This window comes from Acanthaster planci, linkage group LG07 (assembly GCF_054643075.1).
Source record: "Acanthaster planci isolate LZ-2023a linkage group LG07, COTS_SCS, whole genome shotgun sequence".
Classification (NCBI taxonomy): domain Eukaryota; kingdom Metazoa; phylum Echinodermata; class Asteroidea; order Valvatida; family Acanthasteridae; genus Acanthaster; species Acanthaster planci.
In genome coordinates, this window is record NC_141783.1 from 12123799 (window position 1) to 12148849 (window position 25051).

At 41.4% G+C, this 25051-nt stretch overlaps 1 protein-coding gene across 11 annotated transcripts in view; it reads right to left on the reverse strand.

Annotated features, from left to right (window-relative positions):
* LOC110981774 (uncharacterized) overlaps positions 1-25051 on the reverse strand; it is a 118638-nt gene that overhangs the window by 16829 nt on the left and 76758 nt on the right. For 5 of the 11 annotated variants that reach the window (XM_022239651.2, XM_087138637.1, XM_022239650.2 and 2 more), the window contains 3 exons: positions 7417-7473; positions 2590-2760; positions 154-299 (listed from right to left, as the gene is read on the reverse strand). In XM_022239651.2, the coding sequence (XP_022095343.2) occupies positions 154-299; positions 2590-2760; positions 7417-7473 (374 nt within the window). Of the gene's footprint in view, positions 1-153; positions 300-2589; positions 2761-7416; positions 7474-10769; positions 11047-25051 lie in introns of those variants that run through there. The other 6 variants (XM_022239653.2, XM_087138639.1, XM_022239658.2 and 3 more) reach the window with 4 other exon arrangements.

Sequence of the window (25051 nt, forward strand, 5' to 3'; positions counted from 1 at the left end):
CAGTCAAACAATGTAAAAATCGTACACTGCAATTGCAACATTTGCCTTTTTTTTCTTCTTCTGGGAAACAGCATCCAGATCTGACCTGAACATCGCAACTGAAAAGTCTACTAGATATGTAAACAGGGAGGGGGGGATGGGGAATTTACTAACCGGCTTGTCCTGTGGCATCCCATAGGGGATGGAGCCGTTCATGGGCTGAAGGGGTGGAGGCTGGGGTGGCGAGAACGCTGCATTGCTGCTGGGTGGATGGTAGTAGCCGTGCTTGAAGGGCTGGCCGTGCATCGGATCAACGCTGTCTGGAGAATCCACAATTACGGCACAGACTTTATCAATGCAACCCCGGTGAGGATTCTGTCAATCTCAACATCTATAATCTCAACAATCAAGTCTGCCACCTTGAGGGGTGGCCGGTATTTGCTCAAATTGCTTTCTTAAAGGTACAATGTTTGAAACATCCAAAATACGGAAAAACAAATACACAATATGCAGTGGTAATGCAGGTCTTTTGTACATGCGAACTGGTTGAGCTGTAATTTCTAATTCATCAAAGAATACTTCATGGAGAGCTAATCAAGACATTTGACAAATTTTAAAACACTGAAAGTAAATTCACAGATTCCTTTTTGACAAACGTCAAAGCGGATTAGTGCATTTATATCAAAAATGCAAGTGAACTTCAAGTAAGCGTGAATTACATGTTGGAGTCTGACCCATTATATCACCACAGTTTAAGTCTACGCTTAGGTTACTTGGAAAAGAGCATTGTCATTAGCAATGCAAATGTAGGACACATCAACAGACTGGGCATTTTCTTTCCAAAGAACTCCACTTCCGCGCATCAATTTGTTCAAACCGCGCGTGAAGTTCGACTGAAAAGGAAGTTATCAGCAGCGCCCACAAATACCATCAAAAAATGACTGATGAGATTAGCTCACTTGTTTCTTTATAAATGCCACTTTGATAAGAAACAGTCCTTTTTGATCATTCTCACTGCTCGTTAACAACTGTCTGACATTTCACGGCAAAGTTCAGCCACGCAGAAGTCCCGTCATCTATTAACCAAGCTGCCGACAGCCCACACTTCATTCATCATACTCCTTGTTTTTAAAAGGTTGTTGAAACTCTGTTTGATTTATAGGCATTCACTTCCATGGTGACTTCTCACCCCGAAATTGAATGCTAGAAATCCCTGTTGGTTTCTTTTTTCCAGTTCAATTTCAGTTCAACCTGGGGACACCTCTCCAACATGCCTAACTGGAAGCCCATTTCAAAAAACATATGTTCGCAATCAAAAGACACACTTTAGGAACTGTCATTAATTCCCGAACTTGCAACAGTGCAATCTTTCTCCTTAATTCAAAGATGCATCAAGCTTCACCTAAAATCAAGTGCAGCCTCGGTACCAGAGTGGCTAGGGCTGAACCTATCTCACCCCTGCAAAATCCTCCAAAAAACTCACGTACTCCAGGAGGATTTAGGTGGGTCTGAAACATTTGAATGTTGTGGCTATGGCTCAGAAAAACACATGTGCCTATGGCAGCTGCTCACTAGTGGCTGAAGCCACTTCCCATAGACACGCATTATTCTGAGCCGTAGCCAGTTGTTTTCAACAAAGCCACAAAGACGCATACACACGATGGTACAACAGAACGGCCTACATGTACTAGTGTTCCAATGAAAATGAAAGCCTTTCGCCTGAGGTTTCAGAAATGTTGAAAAAGTAACAGCTCAGGAAATTGCAAACACAATGTCCTTTTCCTGTTTTGCACAGGGCAAATGCTACTGTGACAAGAATGTGACCGAAGGCTGGCTTGAAGTTCACATGTGTGTATGTGTGCATATACGTGTACAATGTTTGTACAAGAAGACACCAGGCATTTATGTAGGACGAGTGCAAATCAGCCTGTAAGCCTAAATATTCACAATTTACAACTTCTTGTATAAATCAGTTTTACTTGCATTTTTTTTCTAGTCAAAGTTTTCATTTGAGAGGTAAAGCCTTTAGTTTTCAAAATGTTAGAAGCAGAACGTGTATGCTTAGCAGTGAATGGTAATTGTTAAGCATGCACCCCGATATTGACTGGGACTAAGATGGTGTTACAACTACAATCAGGAATTCAAACAGTACTGCACTTTAAAACACAACTACAAAACTCTCACTGCGGCAGGTTATCTGGAGTTTCTGGTGTCACAAGGAGAAGTTTGAGTGAATTTGTGGAACTTAAAATACATTTCAACTCTGCCAAATTTTGCCTTAGACTCGCTTCATATTCGCATGAACAGTGAAGCGTGAGCATGTCTCCCAATGTCAGCATATCTACCCCTGTCCAATGCCCTATTCATTCCTATTTAAGCTTTACTACATACACCCCCCATAACCTTGTAAAAAAAAAAGGCTTTGCAAACCAACTTGTGATCCTGCTTTTGCTTTTAAGTAATGGCTGAATCATTAACTTGCTATATGCATGTAACTAGCAATTACAGAGGACTAAATAGCAAGCTTAACCGTTACCTATGTCACCCATGTTAAGTTTCCCTGGTAACCAACAGCACTACCGCAAAGCATTAGTTACCCTTTAAGCTCACCTCTGTTAGACCAGTTACCGGAAGAGCTAGCGGACGTGGTGGAGTCCGAGGAGTAGCGATTGTTAGTAGTGTCTACGAGAACGTTACTGGAAGGAGAGGTTAGACTGCCTGGCATACTTGACAAGGGGGTGCTGCCATGAGGGTACGACTGGCCTGTGGGGAGGGGGAGCCCTAATGAAGAAAGGGAGGGGGAGACAAGAAAGATTGAGAGACAAAAAGAGAGAGAGAAAAATAAAAAAACCTGTAAACACGAGATAATTCCAGTCGGTATAATGCCTGCATAATATTAAACACTTGGTCTCATTGGCTCCTGTGCATGAAGCTCTGAGGGCGCTCTATCCACAGAAGGCTAGTGAAGGCACTTTCACCGATCAGATGTAAACCACTTGGGGCAAGGCAAAGGCAAGACCATGTTAGAGCTAATACCGATACATGTACATGACGTAACGTGCAGGAAGTCTGCACAGTGAAGTGTGCTTTGCACTGTTGGCCCTCACATACCAGTCATTTTCAAACTTTAACTGCTTGAAGGCCACCGCATACACAGAGTTGATGGAAAAAAGATACCGGCAGAATGTCCGCATTTCTTTTTTCTCTTTTTTCAGTAGTATAAGCCTAAAACTACACATGTGTAAGTGTTTGTGCATACATGTTATCGATTCTGTTCCAACACAAAATAAAATTCAATTTTATTACGCACAAAAAATTTCAGGCACTTTACATATTGAAGTCTAATCGTCGACACAAGGATCAATGTACTTTTGCATTCGAGGGCTCACTGAAATGAGACAGTAATTAAACTGGACAACAGAAGGCTACACAGCCGCACACACTGACTGAAATTAATAGCCATGCAAACTTCCACTCAGAGAAGATACACGTAGTACATGTACCAGCAAAAAAAAAAATCATTACCCACTTCTGCTGTTTTTTTCTGAGGGCATCAAATGCTAACTGGTAGTCAGACCATCTGTGATAAAATGCTATATGTACTTCACACGCCAGAATCCAACGCAACCAGCCTGCCAGTTTCCAAGGATACACTGCATAGTACCTGTGTGCCTCTTTTAAAAATGTTTTCAATGTGTTCTGGCTACATCAAAAATATGATCTGGGTACCTTTAATAGGTCTCATTAATGACTACTCATGCCCCTTCCAGAGAAGGCATTATTCATATAAACCAATAGATGGGGTCACAGGTCCTTTCATGCATCAAACCATTTAGCCTGTCCTTGGCGAGACAGACAGCTATCTTGGTAACATTGAAATGATAGCAATGATGACACAACTTGGTGTCGCCGATTAGTAGCAACGGTCACAGCTGCGATGAACACGGCAATATGAGGAAGGAAAATGCATCAGACAAACCGGCACCAGAAAGACAACAGCCCGCGCATATGTCATCAGCAAAATGTATGTTCGTTCTAAGGGGGCGTGCTACTGCAAGTGTCATGTACCAGTAATGGTCACATGGCAAAAGTGCCACAGCAAAAGCCTGTATCACTTAAGTGACAGTGTTGACAGAATTCACAAGCCTGGCACATGATACGATGTTAACTCTGATCACACATAAGGGATTTCCTTTGATAACAAAGCAACCAGACAGACCCTCAAATTTGTCACACCTGACACACCATGGTCTTCTCGTTTGCTCGTGTTGACTGCTCTACTATGAAGCTATCGACACAAGCATACTTTGCCAGTTTGCCTGACAGAAGCACTGTCACTATCTTGAACAATCAAATATAAGCAAAGCAGTGCAATTCGGCCCGCAACTGATGCATCTTGTCATTTCAACAGCAATTTACACTCCAAGCATATGGCGTTTGAGGCACTCAGGTAACTGCAGTTTATTTGTGTGGCCATTAATCTGATTTATTAACCCAGTGATTCCCTCCTCCCCAAAGAACTACACTGTATGAAGCCAAGGAGGCCATGTGAAACAAACGCACGGACGCATTCAAATGAATTAAAGCTGGGTTTCATTTACTCCTGTTCTGCCCCAAATCACTGTAAACTAACATAAGAAGTACATTGTTGCCTGCAAAAAATGCCTCAGCAGACAGGTTCACTGAGCATGATGATGGATGACTCGTTAAATCATACATAAAGCACAGTGACTCTCCACTGGTATTAAAGATTACTAAAAAATGCAAAGCAACCTGCATGTACATGTCTATGTACATCATAGACAAACCAAAGCACAGTACCCCATCCTTTGACTTCACCGAGCCACTTATCTTGCAAAGCAGCCCTGCATTCAATAATGAGTGCTTCACAAGTGGTTACTTACATGTACATGTACATGTATGAAGAAACTTCAAATCCAAGCCTGTTTCCCACTGTTCTGATGCAATGATTCAACTGTTAGAAATCCACACATGTGCAAAATGCAACCCGCTTCCATTCACATAAATAGATATAAAGTTCCCTTGCAATAATAACAATAAACACCTGATGTAGAGTACATTTATATCACGTGTCTCATCTATTCATGGGGCAATGAATAGATGATATACTTCCAAATTGGCAGTAAAATATCAACATGTATATCAATAAAATTACAAGACATACACAGCCTAATGCCAGTAGCTTAGCGATTTATTGCTCAGGGCATGTCATATTTTACAGAAATAATTCTTACTTTTCTTGTATCGATTCGAGTGTCAAAACACTGAATTAACATAAGAATAAAACAAAATTTTGCTGCATCTATAAATCCACTCTGGGGCATTCTGAGGTGCTGTTGGTTTTTGGTTTTGAGGAGGTAAACGTCATCCTTTGCCCGAAGCAAATATGCGAATTCATTTTGTGGTCCTTGGCTGAAGTGACCAACAACCTGCTGTGGTATATTTGTGGATCAACGACTCGCCTCACGTTTTGTAAGCAGCTGGCCCAAGCCACGAAGTGGTCTGTATCGTGACGTGAATGCTGCATGCGATGTGGAGAGTGTGTCCTTTTTTGAGCTGAAGAGCTACTTGTACAATAACCATTCCCGCTGAACCGTCCCATGTACACCCAATGCTGTTTGGACTTTGGACTCATTGGCTTCAGTACAGAAATGATCAGTGTTGCCTAAAAGCAGTGCATGTTGTCTGTCTATATCTTACGTACAAGCAATGAATGTAATAAATGTATGGTGTACTTTGTAAACACTGTGCTGTGGGCCGATAATATGACTGTCTCATTTGATCATCTTAAACAGCTCAGGTGATTACTTACTATTAGACAGCAACGGGAACCCCCACAATGAGGAAATCTAAAGCTCTATGACCTTTTCCTACACTGCTTTTTCTCTTTAATGGCAAGTTTAAAGACGGGGAAATCTGCTTGTCTGAGGGAAACTCACATGCCTGACAGTGGCAGTGCCCAAACCATCTGAGAATTCTGCTGGAATTCTGATGGCTGTGCAATGAAGGAATGGGAATAAGAAAGGAACAAATAAACCTCCAGCCACAGAGGTAGCAAGACGGAGTCACCCCCCCACACACACACACATTGTAGTCTAGAATGTGAAAGGGCCATTCCTTGAAACACCTGATCCTCTGCACAGCTGAAGCCAATTTATTTTTTTCAAATTTCAACTGAGCAAACCACAACAAAGATTGTAGCACATCGCAGGAATGAAAGAGGGCAAACCACTACTAAACAAAGCCCAGTTTGTAATTCCTGGATACAAATTCGGGAAGTCCCCCGCTCAAATTCCACAAAGTCTTGTGCCGATTCTCTGTTTTATTAGTCCGACTGCTGGTAATTTGACCTCGTAATTTTTTTGGAAGAATCCTTTTTATTATCTATTATCAAATTTTTTTCACTACCTAACTCAAGCATCCTTCATTTATATCATTCATATGTATGAAGAGAAAAATACCCTTTTTCAAATTGTCCAGCTTCAGTGAAAAATCTCGGCTGCGGACTCCCTCAAAGCGTTCGATGTTCACAGCCACCGCTACACTGGTTGATGCTCTGCATTAACCATCAAGTGTGCATGATTGGATAATGTTTAATTCCTCGGGACAATTTCGATGGGACACAGCCGACATCTGAATTGGAGCCTGACAATACCATCGCGCCTTCAGAACAGGTCATCATTTTGAAGGCTTAGACTGATTTGGCGTCGCAAATAAATAAGTTCCCTTCCAACGACCAAGATTTCGAGATTTGTCTCAAAAAATGCAGTTAAATATCAAACGGGAACAGGAGGCATATTTATTATCCCCCTCGTGACACTAGCAAAACATTCCGTCATCATCCACATCTGCATCAGTAACGATCATTTAATTTTAACCCCGTATCAAATTTTGCAACAAACCAAATTACACAGTGCTGTTGCCTATGGGTAAAAATTGCACTATACCATGGCATTAGGTTATTTTCACAACTGGGGAAAGCCAGAATTAATGCATACAGAATATCATGCGTTCATATCCTTTGCCAAAGGCACTGTCCGTATACAGTGTCAATGAGAAATTCATGCAACAGCCAGGCAAGGGGCAACGACTGGCATATGTTTAGAACCATCTTAAGGTCAGATATGTGAGTCTTGGTCCCTTAAGTGCAGATGTTTTGGCAATCACGGTAATTATTCCGTCTAGGTATTAGAAACTGAACAAAGCTCAGGGATCATATGGTACAGCTGAGATGATATGAGTAGTGAGCCACCGAGGTCATGTTGTAACAGAACCGTATAAAAGGTTTCAGATATCATCTTGGTTTAAATTTTGGATTGTTTTTGTCCTCCATTTAGGTTTGACGACACGAATTTCCCGACCATCTCAAGTGACATTTTAAAACGTACTCATACATGTACATGTAAGTAAATTTACCTGTGCTAGTAGGTGAAGTACTTGCATAACTGAATGTGCTCTGTTGGCCTATGGAACCTGCATACAAAAACGAGGGGGAAAATACAAAATCATTTACAGCCAAAGCATAAAACCCAAGGACAGGCAGGTACAGGGCAGATCCTGAAAAGTTCAATTTTTTAGTACATGTACTTCGTGTTGTGCAAATACAGGCCGGGGGGGGTACAAACTAGACAACCTGGTTCAGTCCGCCCTGATTCCATATTTGGTCATTCTGAATCCTCTGAGGGATGTTTACACTCAAGACAAAGACAATCTGCATGGATGGGGTCAGAAGGTGAAGTCGTGATGAAATGAGCTTCAAAAGGGGCTACTTGTAGGTGCTTTGAACCAGTCTGTGTCTATCCCATATTGGGACATCCACTATTTGACAGGTGCCAGGGAAGAATGTCATGGTCCCCTTGATGCAAGGTTTAACATCAGGGAAAAACAAATACCAGCACTGATTTATAAGTACAAGTACATTGGCCAAGGGTAAAACCATATGTTCCAAAAGGAATGCTTTTTCAAGAGACTAAAGTCTGAAGTGGCGAGCGTTGGAATTTATCAGTTCAAGTGTTACCATTAGGACACACTACGCTGTCATTAAAACTGATCACACATCTACAGTGCATTCATATTCATAACAGTTTAGTGTAAATGTATACTGTACATGTAGCCAGGTGGTAGGACGGAAGACATTTTCCAATGTGGATATACATGTACATGAATAAGGATCTCAGATGTGGACCAACATGTATCTAGTTACACCCTGCACACTAGCTGCAATAAATGACACACTGGTACACTACAATAAACCCCATTCATTGCCTAAACCTAATCACTTCAATTATGGATTACACACTGCAAATGGAACATGACTCTGCAACCTTCCCTTTACAAATTACATGGCACAAATACTGGCCGACCGACTGACTGCGACTGCTTTGGAATCCTATCCCCAGAAGCACCATTTGAGAGAACATCACAAAATCACTATCTAATAGTACACAGTAGCTTCCATGAAAGCTTGAGAAGCAAAATGAAATTACTGTTTACGTGTGTGTACACACACTATCAGAGATCCAGATAAGTGGAGGCATCACACCTGATAGTCAAATTGAAGTAATTTCTTCCCTCCTTCGGAAGTAAAATGTACATTGACAGCTTGTTTTCTAACGTGCTAACAAAAATGGGGCTTGTCATCTTAATAAGATTTTGGACTGGGTACATGTACATGTATGCTAGATAGAATGGAATCTTAACCTGTGATGCCACTTGCATGTACTGTACAACCAGTCATTATATAACTGCATTACATGTACAATGTACCGGTGTATAATATCAAAACTGATGGCAAACAGGTCACAGATTGGTAACAAAAAAAAGCTCAAAAATAACACTCACACATACATGTAGCGTGATTAATACGCAGAAGTATACTCATAGCAAATGGAAGTTGAACCAATCAAATTTTCCAACTCTGTGACAAGATATGCATCATGTTTCAAAACAAAAGGTGACTTTAAAAATGCTTCTTCTACTCGGAAATGGATTGAATGAGTCACAATGAGTGGAAGGGGTTAAGCACGAACATGCTCCCAATGTATGGGCAACTGTAAACCATAGTTGTCCGACATGTACATGTAGATTAATAAAAGGGACCAAACACCTTTCATTAACTGTATCATTTACATGGCACTCTCAGTAATGACAATCAGAGACATGGAACAATTTTTAACACCGAGCGTTGAAGCAGCGTCATGCATGCATAATGCCTATGATGCTTGATTAAATGGATGCTCATACTTTTACAATGCACTGCAGTTCGGAGACGGGCATCTGGCTGGAATTCTACAACATGTGCTTTTCTCATGACATTAGTCATACTGCGTGACTACTCCCGGATTTCATTTTTCTGCAAAACAGCGTACGGCACATAACTTAAGACGTCCCTGAATCGTGAAGTACATGTTTATAAAAACACTGAGACATATCATGCACTGGGCTATCAATCTCATTAAAGATACGTCTAGGTCTACGATAGTACAGCTTTGCCCGAAGCCAATCGGGCTTGTACAGTACGTGTAGTTGGCGTAGCAGGTCTGGCCTAGCCATTGCTGGGACATCTGGACAGTGTTTTTGTTTCATAAATGTATTAAACATTAAACAGATCGCTCATACATTTCAAAACAGTGCGGTGGACGGGATATCAGCTTAAAGGTGAGGGTAATGGATAGTCACAGGGCTTGTAAAAGGCCTCACATAAATGTAGCACAAGTTGATAAACACTGCTTGTTTGGCAGATGACTACTCAACTGAACATTTTACACAAGGCAGTTTCCTCAGCACTGCAGGATAAGTGACTAACGACCTCTCCATACAGGTAGTTTCCTAGAACGATTTAGGAAAAGGAATGCGCATTCTCATCTCCACAACTGTAGAAAATGTCAATTCCCCATGTTTTTACCAAACATCCTTTGTTTGCTACAGAACTGACGGTATGATGTGTATTTAGGTTTATGCACAAACTGCGAGGAAGGCACAGCAGCATGTCTCAGCCCTGCTTGCTAAAAGGATGAAGCCAAGAAGTTGACAGAAGGTAGAGACACGCCACACAGCCTGTTTTCCGCGAAGAGCAGTGCACGGATAATGAACAACGGGGTAATGATAATTTAACATATTCTGTGTGTATTTCACAACCATAGTACATGTAACACCCAACATCAAGGAAGTCTCTATGCTTCAATACCTTTGCCTGAGAACTACATGAACCAACATGTAACACCTGTGAGGCGTGGTCCACTTGCTGACAATGACAGCTTTGGCCGATGTTCCAAAAGTTCATAAATGTACATATAAACAGATGGAAGGCCATCATTTACATTTTCAGCGACTCAGGTGAGCAACCTTCCATGCAAAGTGCAGAAATGTTTTGCCGACATTTATAGTGCACGGGTCTACAATTACCAGAGTACTGTGAGCACTATGCAGAACACATCAAACTCATTAAAGGCTCTTAGGAAAAATTCAACTGACTCGTACATGTACATGTGCATACATGTACACACAAAGGTATATGTAATACACATGTACGTATTTGGTTGGTAGCAGCAATTTCAAAATGCTCCCATTTGCTGTAAAAGCCTATAGAGTACTGAAAGTGAATACGTCACGCCCACAACAATGTGTGTAAAAGACATCAGTGCAAGAACCAGTGCATAAACCAACCTGCAAGTGTACTCCATTTGTCTGCACTTTACTTCCATTTTGGCACTCAATACAAGTACTTTAAAAAAGGGTAAACTAGCACTTTAAGTAACAGTATGTTATACCTGTAGCAAGTGCACTATAGAACTCCTTGACAGAAGACAACCTCCAATCTTGCCCACATCAATGTTGTAGACAGGGAAATAATTACCTCCTGGCTGAAATACATCAGGTAATCTCCACGCTTTCACACTCCCTCATCAACGGCACGACCAGACAACGCCTCACCTCTCGCTATTCTCTCGGTCAGCAGTGACTACACCATCTCCTCGGTGGTGCTCAGAGTGAATTACCTCTCAAGCCCACAGAATCTTCAGGACATACGGTAATCTCCCGAGCTGATTACAGTCATCCACTACGTCACCCCCCCTTCCACAACAAGCCTGGCCGCTCTTTTATTCCTAATGAAACCGCAGTCTGCATTCATCCCAGATGACTTTTTAGCTGGTTCAAGAGGCCAGTGCGGCTCAGTTGATTATTGATCACAAATGAGGGGTGGGGGAATAGTAAATAAAGGGGGTGCATAATTCCCTTACAAATAGGTAATACTATCCTTTCCTGCAATTTATGGAAACCTCTTCAAAACATGACTTTGGGATGACATCCGACAGCATTTAAATTTCCATGTCAGTAAACGTGAAGCACCAAAACTATTAAAAAGAATTCTGGAGGTAAATTTCTCTCTATTTTTACCACAATTGAGACATAAAAATCTTCTTTCAGATGCATAAGAAAAGTTGAACCTTGCACACAGCCATTCAGACGGAAATCCTCCAGTAACTGCTGGATTCCAGAAAGTTCTGCACAGTAATGCAGAGGACATTTCAGGATTTACAGGCATAATAGTGGAAACAGAAAATTCCAATTCCTCGAGAAATCCCCACAATTCCGGGTCCCCATCCTCATGTTACCCTGCACAACGTAGACTGACATCTGAACTGTTCTTCTCCCAGCAGACTGTGGCAAGTCTACACTGACTGAGTCAATGATGATATTCTATCCTCTATGCCACACATATGCTTTACACACCACCCGTCACCCTAGAGATTGTTCCCTCGCATTCAAGGTGCGCCGACTAAATCCTCGTATAATCAACGGAACAATTCCCAGCAAGCTGGGTTTTGGGTAACAGCAGCAGAGGTTGTTCTTGGCAGTGTAAGATTTCATCCTTCTTACAGCCTCTTGCACTTTTAGAAGCCAACCCCTCATAAAGAAAGACACAAGAAATCTGGATGATGCCAGCTAGATAATTTTAACGGACTTTTCAACTTTTTTGTTTTGACACCATAAAAAATTAACGAACTATGAAATATGCTTTCAATGCTTCTCATTCACAGCTTAAATGTATCTTTCAAAAGCAGCAAAATAAATCCCCAGGAATAAAACAGAGTCAAATATGGGATCACAACTTCTCCCAAAATCTTGCCATCAAACTTTTGCCATTTTACTAGCAATTCACACAAATCGTGAGAAAAGAAAATAGATCAATTTTCAATTTGTCACCCACAACCATTTCATGAAAAAAACTAAAAATCTTCTCAAAAACTGACTTTCTCCAGGACTCCAACGGAACAGCTTTAAACAGAACTTACTTTCAGATTTAATACATGTACCTAGAAAACCAGCTTGTTGCAAGAACCTCCATAACCCCATCCGAGCCATGACAGATAACCACTGTACAGTACCTTCCTCGAGGGAACCCAATTACAGGCAATAACAAGAGCTTCTTGTCACCACGCAGCGTATTAGGCAAATTAATGCACAGACTAGCAAGCAATGATTACACGTGTTTTGCTTTCCTTTCCACTGACTGCAATTAATCGAACAAGCTGCCATACAAATAGACTCATTACCACTCTCGTTCTACAGTTTCCTTCCCTATAATTTACACAGAATTTGTATCGAGGGGTCGTTATAGAAGATAGCTTCGTCCTTCTTCATGAGTTGTCATCCCCCTTTTTTCAGATGTGATTAAACTCAAACTTTTTGCAAAAAAAACAGTCAGTTGCATAACATCCGACACATTTTCAAAGAGCTGATCACGTCACGAGTGAAATAGTGCCTAAAGGAAGATCAGTACAGAACAGGACAGTTATTTAACAGTTTGGCACAGCGCCAAGCCAACGCAAGCATCACCGATGCTTACACCTCACATGCACAGAATCATAATTGCAAATAAAGTATTTCCCCCGGGAGAAATATAACCCAATGTCAACAACGGGGCAACAGCGCAACCAACCAGTACCCTTATAGCTAGGCCCTATTGCCAATCGATAGAACGGAGGCTTCTCTTTTCAGGGGCAAAGAAACTTCATGGGCGAAACATGCAAATTTAATTCCAAAGGCATTCTGGATCTGCCAGTTGCTTTTGATAGTACTTGTTTCCTTTTTCTTTTGCTGAATAGCTGTTCTTTTATGTACAATGAAACTGTAGCCATACTTATGGAAAAAGAAACAGGAAACTGCCAAAGCAGCAATGTGCTTTTTTTTCCCCCCTGAAATTTGAAGACAACATTTTCAAGCTGCCACACTATGCCAACTCTTCATGCATGTACATGTACACGTACAGCTATGCCGTACACATACATGTACAGTATGTTCACCTGTACATGTACATCTATACATCCATATACACCTTCATGAGTGCTGTTTTGTTGGTACATTGACTTTTTGTTCATATCAATACGAGTATATGTACATTTGTCAGACAGTGGTGTTTAACTTTGATCTTGACCTGTTTGCTTCCCAACAAAAATTCGATTCAAAAACAAAGTTCCAACAAACCGTCAGCCTTCTTCAACGAGACTGTGAATGCTCTGTCCCACTTTTTCTGCCTGCTCCCACTCATGCCTGGGCAAACTTCCAAGATCTCCCCCCCATCCAACTTGCCGGGCATAAATCAAACCCACATATTTCTATTGACAGCGCAAGCAGGCGTTCACCTCTAATCCAAGGGAGGCCGGTATAATGTAAACGCTGCAGACATGACACATGACTGAGTGTGCTGTTTGCAGGCCGCCTGCCTGTCCACCAAATGATGGCACGCGCCTGAATTCCGAGAGCCCCTTTTTTTTCTCTGGCTTACATTCCTGGCATTATTTACACAGACTGCCTCCACTGCATCACCTGTAATAGCCCAGTGGCACACCCCCCACATCAAGCTAGGGATGTGGAAAACACTACAACGGTGGCACGGAACAGAATACAAAAGATCCCACAGGTGTACACTACAGATACTGGTACATGTACGTGCACATCATGAGTCTAATTATCAAACTTAATTATTGCTCCCAGCATCAGTCTTTGTCTTCCTTAAAAAGTCACGGAAAGGCTTCATTTCCAAGCAGCCTGCACAACTCTAAATACAGGTGTTCCTCACCGGGATTATGTTTTTGATTCTTCCCGGCCCAAAATTGCCTTTTCTTTTTGTGCAACATTAGCTGTTTTCCTACCTCTTGGCATTTTTTTGGGAGAGGGAAACATTTTTTTTTTAAAGTTGCGACTGGAAACAGGCAGAGGTGGTGGTGTGTGTAAATGGAGAGAAAGCAAAGGGCAGGTTCGCACAATGTGTGAAATAGCATAAGAAACCTAAATTAACAGCTACCAAGCAAGGTAAGAAAGCACACCCGTCAGTTAAAAGACTGATATTAATCTGCACAACTTGAGTCCAAAAGGAACAAACATGAGGGAATCAATCTGCTGCTTTGCCCAGGTCTAATCCAGTTCCATATCTCCAGCCTTTAATTTAAGCCAATGCCTGTTTTAATCCTGACCTACAAATGAAATAAATAGCGTTCAGGTATTCCCACTGGCCCCTCACTAATCTGATTATGGTCATCTCGGTTTCCCCAAACACCTGTGCTTGTCGGTATGCCGTCTTCTGATCTGGAGCCATCATGCGTCTCGTACATGTACATGTATGTACTAGACTCAAATAATGGGGGCAGTTTCTATTTGGATGACAGCAGAATTTTAATGACCTTCATGTTGGTGCATCTTTATGCGTCACAAGCTGACCAGTGGTGGGCAACCCCTCTTCATAAGACACAACTACCAAATTTGTTTGTTACAACAGCATCTTGCTAATGCCAAATAATGGCAATTCCGACCAAATCTCAAAACCACTACACGTTCAGGCTGTATACAAGTTTTTAAATACATCACATTCTGAAGTAACAAACAAGGAACATGGCTTCACCCACACTGTTTCTCCTTTTGTTGTCCAAGATATGAGAGGCATTGAAATTCTGTACACGACAATACCATACACATGGCATCTTACTTCTCAATTCTGTCCAGCTACTTAGTGGTTAAAAAAATTAAAGAACAAAAAGGGAAGCGAAATCTCCGGATCTCCACAAAAAAAGACAGGCCATAATGTAGGCTGATAAAAATGGCTTGAAAGGTTGATAACAGCAAGATAAGCAGACTAAACAATCAACAATCTCAGGATTTATACACAGAGCCAACAACAACAGGGTAGACAAGTGTTTGATTTGACATCATGGAAATGCAATGGTGGCAAGTAGCTACACAGATCAGGCTAATTATATGGGAGTGAAAATCTGAAATATATGCTCCACTGTCCACAGGGATAGTTCGCGTTCTCTTCCCTACTCCATCTAATCATAAGAGCAATCAGGCCCTTGCAATTATAAAAACACACCTGCCAGGTTTCCAAAGGTGCATGTATCACCTGTGCATACATGCAGTCCAGCAAAAGTACAGGTATACTGGCAGCAGCTGGCCATGTGCAAATAAACATAGCATGTTTTGATGCATCCCTGGATGTTTGCCACTGCCAGGGATAATGGTTGGATTTACAAAAAAGCCCAGGTCCCAGGTAAATATTACCAATGCAATTGGCTGATTGATACATGTGCATAATGGGAATGTAGGGCTGAAAAGGTGTCCATGTGTAAAAGAGTGATTCTATACTATAGCAATCGTGGAGCAAGACGCCACTGTTTGTGATGGTCTGTAGCTCATCGCTAACACTTAAAAGACAAACAAACCTGTTTCAGTGAGCTACATTTCCATGTACAAGTGGAGGCATCTTACCACTGAGACTAGACCACATGATACACGGATGCAAGAACTCCCATCTGCATGCTTAATTAAGAAGCGATCAAAACAGGAAAGGAACAGAGTTTGAGGATGAAACTGTTTTCAAAAGACCTTCTTTTCAAACAATTTTCTGATTTTTTTTTCTTGGAGAGGCATCTTTGGATTCATTTTTTTTGGGGGGGGAGGCAAACCTACAAAATCATTGAAAGCCATGACCGAGAGAATTGTTTCTTGCCCCCTGCAGCTGACATTCTTGGGTCCCTGGTTCCAATTCCAGTTCTGGTTCATTACACAAAACAAGACCCCACAACACCACTGCTACTGGTATAAAAAGGCCATAATCAAACCCAATGCTTCACTTTTTCAATGGGATGTGTACAAAAAATTAAATAAAACAATAGCAACAGTCTTGAATCTGATGATCTGGCAGAATTCCAACAAGCTATTGCAAATCAGCTACACAAAAATAAACAAGTTGACTTTCCTCACCCTAATGACCAAGTAATGTGAAACACAGGTATCCAATCACAGAGCTCATTATTCAATCAGCAGTTTTCCTTTCTTCTCTTTATTCCAAAGGACAGAGCACATCCCTCACTAATTCCTGCAGACCATTGACCTTGGGGGAATAAGAATCAATTTATCATGCTTTCCAGGGACCATTCATTACATCCCTGGATTCCCTGTGCCCCTTATCTGGTTTCTAAGACAATTGAAGATTGGCAGCTGTCAGGGAGATATCACTTGGAACCCATCAAGGACAACGCTGTCTGGGGTGTCAACACCTCACCTTTTGACAGGGAATTATCTTCAAATAGAAAGATCTTTCTTCAGTTCAACAATGCAAACAAGTGAGCACTACCATTTTACTTCAATGGCAGCCCTGTCCCACCTCCTTTGTTCAAGCAGTAATCAAACTAATATCGATCAAAATAATATTGCGATCTTTGAGCCAAAACAAACAGTCACCAATGCCCCCCATAGTCTTGTACTGCGACGTCGCGAGAGATAAAAAGTTTAGGAGTGGAAAGAGAATCTTTCACGGGTAATTTCAAATCCCAAGGAGAGCGGTATCAGCTTACTGTTGGCTCCATGACAATAGTCACAAATGTGATTACGGTGGGAAACAGCATTGAGAACGATTATAGCTCCTCCGCAGAAAAGAGTGGGCGACTTCAGAGGATTGAAATCTGTACACAGGCTGGACTCGACGGGGACTCCTGATATGTATTTGCGAAATGACCAATGGTGTTATTGAAGTTAGAAGGCTATGCAGGAACAATGACATTTGTCAAAATAATTGCAGTTTCTGATGACTGTTGGCACTGATCAAGTTTATGCAAATATCTTGTGTCTCTGATTGGAACAACTGAGTGGTCACTGGTTGCTGTGGTAACTGAGAAGCTGGCATCAGTTAGAGACACTGTTCGGGGCAACGTGTGGGCGTACAAATATTTATTGGAAATAATGGTCAATTTATGATGTCCCCAGTTGTAAGACATCAGAAATCCTCACAAAATGTATTTCAGGAGGCCACTCAAAAGAATTCACTCCAAAAGGTAAAAAAATCAGTCTTGCATGACTGACCAACCAAAGTTTTAATAGGTTAATAGGTTTTTTTTTTAAACTGTTCCCACGATCTGCAGGGGAAAACAGGTAACAGGCTTACTCATCCTACAGTGAAAGAATGGAAATTTTATGACAGCCCACATTTATGCCAACACAACTCAACCTTGGTATGATTGGCTTAATAGTTATGGCAAACCTTGATGTTTTTATGCCATTCAAAAGATAATTTTCATTACCTTGATAAATTGATAGGATTGCATCAATGGGGGTGAGAAAAATCTAAGGTGGAAGGTCAATCTTCACTGCGATATCTTCTTTTGGATAATAATGTTTTTTAAAAATCCCTTTTTTTACTTTTACCTTTGCACTTAAAATGACTTTTGTAAACACACCTCTTTGGTTTGTTTCTGCCAGGTAAAAAAAAAATGAATTTCCAAAATTTGTTTCATTTATTTCATTCAAAAATCCAATCAATTGAACATGCCTCATTCACAGAGTTTACAAACCTTTCACCAATGGGTTTAACCTGATTAGAGGTTCTCAGACTGAAACCTTTGTGCTCACATCTGGATTGTAACAAGCAGACTGACCATTCTGAGAATGTCCAATTCAAAGCAATACGCCCCGCTACAAAAATCACAACATAGTACATACATGTGGCCTAAAAAACTTCCAGTCACAACCAAATCTTGACAGAATATGAGAAAAAATTCCTGTCTGAAAAGGAGAATATGCTGTAGTCCATTATCAATTGTTATGTGCATCACTGTACAAATACATTTTACTTTAGGTCAGAAGAACAAACAGTGAATTCAGAAACCTGCACCTCCATGTAGGTCACAAAATCGTATCCATTTAGAATGCAACACATCTGACTAGTTAGCGAACACATTTGCTGGTAGCATTTGGGTGCAATCCTCATCCAATGCATCCGGATGGTTTTATAGACTGCCAGCAACGAAGGGACAAGGCAATTTCCTACATGCCGATATTAATTACTCGTCACTCCAATCTCAATAGTTTTGAGTACCAGTGGTTCTGTCTCACCCACTCAATTGAATTCAGTCTGGGACACTTGGGCTTCAGTCTCCAACTTGAGATCTGAAAACTCAACTTTGAAGGTTTAAAGAGCAATCAGAAACACTTAGGCTGTGTCCAAAATGGGCTTCCAGAGCTAGAGCTGTGGCCGGAATGTACCTGCATATTTCCAATGAAGCGACGACCTAAACCTAAACAGTAATTGTCTACTTGACAACAGATTCGGATGCAGCTTCAGACGGAAAACAGATGTAATTTTTGAGATGCACAGGCAGTTTGCATACAAGTGCATATGTTATCCCACTGTCTTCCACAATTAACAACAAACCTGTGATCAGACAGAAGAAAACGACATCCTGTGCTGGCAGAATTGTGACATTCAGCAAAACCCCACATATTGACAGAGCTGTCCAACACACCAAAGACAAACGTACTCGTATTTGCAATCATAATGGTTCAATCCAAACACTCCAGGAAGAAAGGAACTTCAGGTCAAGCCACAACAGTTGGCAACCCACGCGCATGCATGTAATGCATGTACTTGTATCTCTAGAGAAAATGAATCTTTTTTTTTACTACAAGCGGGTCTGATACTGTAAAGCTAACTGTCCAGGTACTTCTCAGTATTGACAGTTTTTCCTTGAGAGTGTTGCTGGGTACGAGTCACACGAAGCACAACCAAACAAAATTTGACTGTTTTGGGGGGGACTGTGTAATAAAACTTTGGGATCTGAGACAGGTTGGCTGAGTATTAGAGAAATGCTTTGAAACGGCTCGCTGATATTGATAAGAAATTAAGACTACATTATACCAAATGCTTATATCCACAGGCTTGACAGCGATAATAGGAAAGTGGCAGGTTTTCAGGGGAGTTCAATTTTCAAAGTTTGAATAACTGTGATTTGGACTGCCGTCATGCCTGTTTAATGTCACAAACTCCTCCGAGTAAAGAAATTGAGATCTAACTTTAATAAGAGCAGAAGCCCTGGGCGCACGATGTTAGCAGGCAATCAGTGTGAGAGCTCGTCAGGCTCCTGCCGGCATCATGTTCTCTGTACCATCGCGACGGGCCACCGACAATTCAAGCCGGCTGCGTGATGTGCGTGCGAAGAGGAGGGAATGTGATGTAAACTAATGCAGAGCTGGGCAGACTATGCTGCCGAGATGGCAAGTGGTACTGTACTGATTGATATTGCAATTAGACTACATCATCGATGAGAACTCAGCTAGCACTGTTGGCATTTGATTATGTACATTTACATGTACACAACAGGGGGAGGTGTTTGTTGACGAGTTGAATGATTTTCTGGGGGATGACATTTTGTGCACATTTAAGTCAGAATTTTCATGATTTTTTCAATTTTGCCAATTATCTCAAATATGCCAAATAGATGAAGTTTTTGTTCTTTGGTTGTAGGTGGAAAGGCTACTCTTTGGTCACTGGGTTTTTTTAACAATGTTCAACACGTAGGATGGTACACGGACCTCACAGGTTAGATGTATCAAGCAAATTAAAAAAATGACTTGAGCTCCCTGAATTTGTCTCTATTTGTGTACAAATAAATGAACAAGTACAAGTGGCAGTTCAACAAAATACCTAAACAGATTTACAAAAGTATTGTTTCCCAGAAAAATCGATTCCATCTTCATTCCCGCTCTTCCAGCGTCCACCAGCTCACGATCTTCTTACTGAAACCTTCCAGGTGAGGATGAGCACTCGTTGCCCCTGAACTCTGAATAAACAAACTGTATTGATTGCATTTCTAGGGTTCATCATCATCGTGGCCTAGTCCCAGTGGTGGAGAAGTGTTGGCTGTTGAGCGGAACTGATCCATGAAATCTCTCACTGGGCAGGATTCCGTTTACAACTTGCACTCAGACAAAGCTGTTCCAGAATGAGTTCTTTTTCTGCTGAGTTTCAATCATTTGGATGAATGATCTGGATGTATTATTCTTTCAAAAAGCAGAGGCGGCAACAGGCAAGTACATATCAAAGAATTTAAAACTTGGAAACCTCACTGACTCCAACTTAGATTTAACTACATGTAAGCTTACAAAACTGTAACAGAAATCACCAAAGTGTACATTGAAAGCAATACTTAAAAAAAATTTCCCATCAATGTCAGGATTATACATTACAACTGAGGAGAAAATGGTAGGAGTCCCATATGTGGACATCACTTATTTTCCCTTACAGTGGTTTATAAACCATTACAAACTGACGTGTCCTAAAAAATCAAATTTAACTGTGAAAATATTGAATCCTTTACTCAGAAAACACTTAAAATTTTTCAGACTAGTCTCACAGGGTTTAAGCACAGGGTGTAAGTGGTGTCCTTGTGCGGACCTCTTTCTTAGAAAATAAGTAAATTTAAGACTTCACCCAGTCTGACCTTTTTAAACTGACACAGCTTTCAGACATGTTATTTTTACCAGGTGACCTGACTTTTGACCTCTGACCCCATCCCATGATTCAGTGATCTGCATAATTGTTTTGCAAGCTGGCATGAACCAATAGGAAGGTGATGATGGGACGGATGGGTCCCCCGTGGTCATGCAATGGCAGTCAGGTATGAAGCGCCGACAGGGGAACAGCTGATCCACCAGGTAGAGCTGGGCCAGGATTTATAGGAGAGGAAAATAAAGTGAGAAGGGAGTTGCCATTGGGCCGAACTTAAGTCGTTTCTTCTTCAACCTGTCTGCTATTACAGTCTATTGCTGCTTGTGTTTTGATTTATGCTGATTGATTTACATGTGGGTAAAAAATACACTGAATTCTAAGGTTTCTGATGTCTGCGAGAGCATTCACTATTAAATGTAACATCCGTGACCATACAATCACCAGGTCCCTTTAGCCACCTACTGTCAAGTCTGATTGGCTTTCACGGTAAATGGTGAAATAACGGACCTGGTGACTATAATTATGGTCACCGGATGTTAGTCAGAAATTTAACATAAATGGCAGTCGACTGATGCAGTTTCTTCAGTCACATTACAAGGGAAATACATATACCGGGTATGTATGACACACCAAGTTTTATATTTGAATCAGGTATTGCGGGTACATAAAATGAAAATGAACAGAAATAAAATTAACCGCAGTTGACGAAACTTGCAGCAGGCCCCACAGGGAATAAAAATCATCCCATATGGGTATTTCTGTGAAATAAAATTTCACCCTGCCCCCCAAAAATACATGTACATGAACTTCAAACTGCACATGCTGCAACCAATTTGCCAGAGTGGTTATTTTCATAAGCCAAGACCTAAGGATTGGTTCCCTGGTGCCACCTGCTACTCTCCCCCCCAAATGTTTATTTACCTTCCGATATGTAAATCCTACATCCCCCACAGATCAATATGAATTAGGACTGGGAGCTGAAAGACTGGGGATATTTGGAGCTAGGGCAGATTCCTTTATACTCATTAGGGATGTGCCAAATATTTGAGTGTTTAATCGATTATCGAATAATCGAATATTATATTTTCCAAATTTAAACATTTGAATGCAAAATTAATGAAAAGGAACAGGGAATTTCCTTTGTTTTAAATGAGAAAAATTGCACTATAGAGGCTTGTTACAAGCAAATTCAAATGAAAAACGATTCAAAATGTAAATTATTCATTATTTCATCAATGCACTATTTAGATTGATCAGCTTACAGGATAGGTCCACATCGCGAATGAACAAGTCCTGAGTGAATTTGACCAGGATATGAAAAAATTGGTCCAAAGGATAAAGAGGCAAAGCAGTGTCACTGACAGTATTTCTCCTTGCAAAGTGAAAAAGTTCCTTACAATGTTGAGCATACATGTACGACATTTGAAAACCAGCGCAAGTGTACCGTCCTTGAAGACGTGCACTTTTTACTTATCACGCATGTGCATGACGTCTGAAAACATGGGCATATAATTTTGTTGGGGCATTTCTGCTCACATTTCTGAGATGTAAGATTTCCTATTAAAAGTAATGACTTTGCCCTCAGGGTACTCAAAAAGTCTCCACTTTTGTGCAAGCACATGTACATATGGTCCACCTAGACACCTGCACACCTGGTGTTAGCATGGTATTAGTAAATGAGACACAGTGTACATGCCTATGGGCACATTCGCCCCCCCCCAAAAAAAAAAAACAAGTTGAGAAAGGTGAGTCAAACTTTTCCTTTACGAGAGTCAAAAATTTTATGCAACTGAGAACGATGAAAGGAGATTCGGTGTTGAAATCGGCATTATATTCTGAGTGTCTGTTAGTGCATTCACCTCACCAACAATGACATGAGTGATATCACCAGAACATTTCATCAATCACTTGCAATACACACCTCAATTTACAATGAATCCATAAACCCTAATGTTACTGACAACGGGCAGAGCAGATTTCGCTGGATTTGGAGGCAGGTGCAGTAGTGCCATTTCTTATCAAGCCATCTCTGTTTATGAAAGTCAACACTCTGAGCATTTACTCTCATTTCATTTTGGTGGTTTCCCGCCTAAACATCATTTCATGGTAAAACTTTTCTCACAAGCCCTCCCCTGTGTGGACCAGCACTGCAGTAAATGGATTTTATGTAATCTGATTTTTTTAAACCCACAAAATGAAGAGGTCAGGTTTTTATATTGCCCCTCTGGCAAGTGTATGGAGTGCATGCACTTTTCTTTTCTGCATGAGCTGCTTCGGTTAAGAGTAAACCACCTAGACCAAAAAGACAAACCACTGCTGACTCCTGTACACTGTAGGGATTAAGGGTGTGATGTGTATGTTATTTGAATACTAATGAAGCAAGACAGGTCAAGCCAATTAATTATATCAGAACACCTGCTGGTCAGACAAAGGCAACTGGGGGGGGGGAACTGTCTAGTTCTCTTTGAGGGTCAGCTGGCATTGTCTGTGGGAGTGGTTGCTGGAGCAACTGTCTTAGCTGGGGTCAATCACAGGGTTCCTGAGTGTATGTGGGTTTGGGGTCATAAAGAGATATTGAGGCCAATGAGACAGTGTTGACATGCTGTCTGGCTGCCACAAACACTAGAGAGCTGAGATGGTTTATGACTTTATGATGGACTTTTATGCAAGATAAATTTGATTGTGGCCAGATGAAGACCTCCAAGACTGACTGACATCCAGCCAGCTGCAGCTGGCAACTTCAGGCAACATCACAAGCCAAAGTTAAGCTCTGAAGCGAGAGGCAGAGAGAGACTGTCTCCCTTTTTTCAACTGTAAATATTTTTGCAAGGAATTCCATCCCCAAAGAAAAGTCCAGCAATTCATAAATAAAGCCCCGAGCCAAGTGCCCAGTAATCAATATCCTTGGAGAAGGAGTCCCAAAACGCTCTCCCAGTCCTGCTGAAAATCCCCCCACTTATCTCAGGAACAAAACCAATCAATGACACCCTGAAAGAACACAAGGATGACCTAACGCTACTGGAATCCTCACCTTCAAAGACACGGATTTCTCCTTTGTCGAAATAATGCTTCTAAAGAGAAAGGGGGGGGAAACGGAATGGCAATATACCTGATGACAAATTAAAGACAATTTTTGACCACTTATAAAAACGATAAAGATTCTCTTTTCTACCCAAGGTTGGATACACTACGGGGAAGTTTGTGACAGCCACATAATCTCTGGGCTCGTGACTGAGGATTACGCAGAAGGCCGAGAGATTTGTTAGTTTCCCTGGAAAATTCAGCCTCCAAATGTCGTAATCCAACTGTGTTTGCATGCATATGTCACAATACACCTCCTCAGAAATTTTACGAAGGATACTGGGCACAAAGGACAATTCGAAAATACTACAAATTAAGGCAGTTTGGCTCCTGTTCAAATGGAGTCATTTTGTGTAATTGAAGTGTAATTGCCCCACAGCGTATTATTTGGGTCAGTCCATTATACCCCACCCTGTTATGTACAGTATGAGGACAATATTATCGGTTCACAATCACTGCCCCTTCCTGCACATACATGTACATGGAGGTCTACATTGCAGAGGTACATGTACATGTATGTCAAGCTGGCCACACGCAGAAAATATATCAAGGAAGATGCTCTCTCCAAATGAAAGATGTTAACCTCCTTTAATGGGCAAATTAAAGAAAACTCCAACAGTGTTTCCCTGGACAGCCGTGTTGACACAGCTCAGTCTGCCAGATACCAACAGTTATCCAACACATTCCAAGCCCCAAACCGCAGACTCGAATTAATACAAAACAGCCATGCAGCCCCTCACTGTTCCAAAGAGGCCCCTAGAATGAACTCACTGAGAAACACAGTGGAAGAATAAACGAAGTCCTCTGTGGACACTCTGCCTTGTACACAGTACACAATGCCGTCCGAACAACAACAGAGGGGTGTAGCGTGGGACAATGGTTTGGGTAAGCAGGTAGGGGTTACTAGGGATGAAAGGCACCTGTAGGTGCCCCTCTGGGGTCTGAAGGTATGCCGTTTCTTTTTTGGAGCGGGAGGGATGTTACTATGATGGTGCTTGGGACTGGTAGAAGTTCTCACACCATTGCGTGACTGTAGTGGAGGGGTGACCAAGGCTGGCCGGAGTCAGACACTGTGAATAACTGGCTGCTCCGACTGGTGTTATTGTGTACCCTCAGCCCAAAATGGCCTTCTGCGCTGAGAGTCATTGTGAGCGGATCGGGCTTGACGTGTATAAATTGACTGAGCTATAA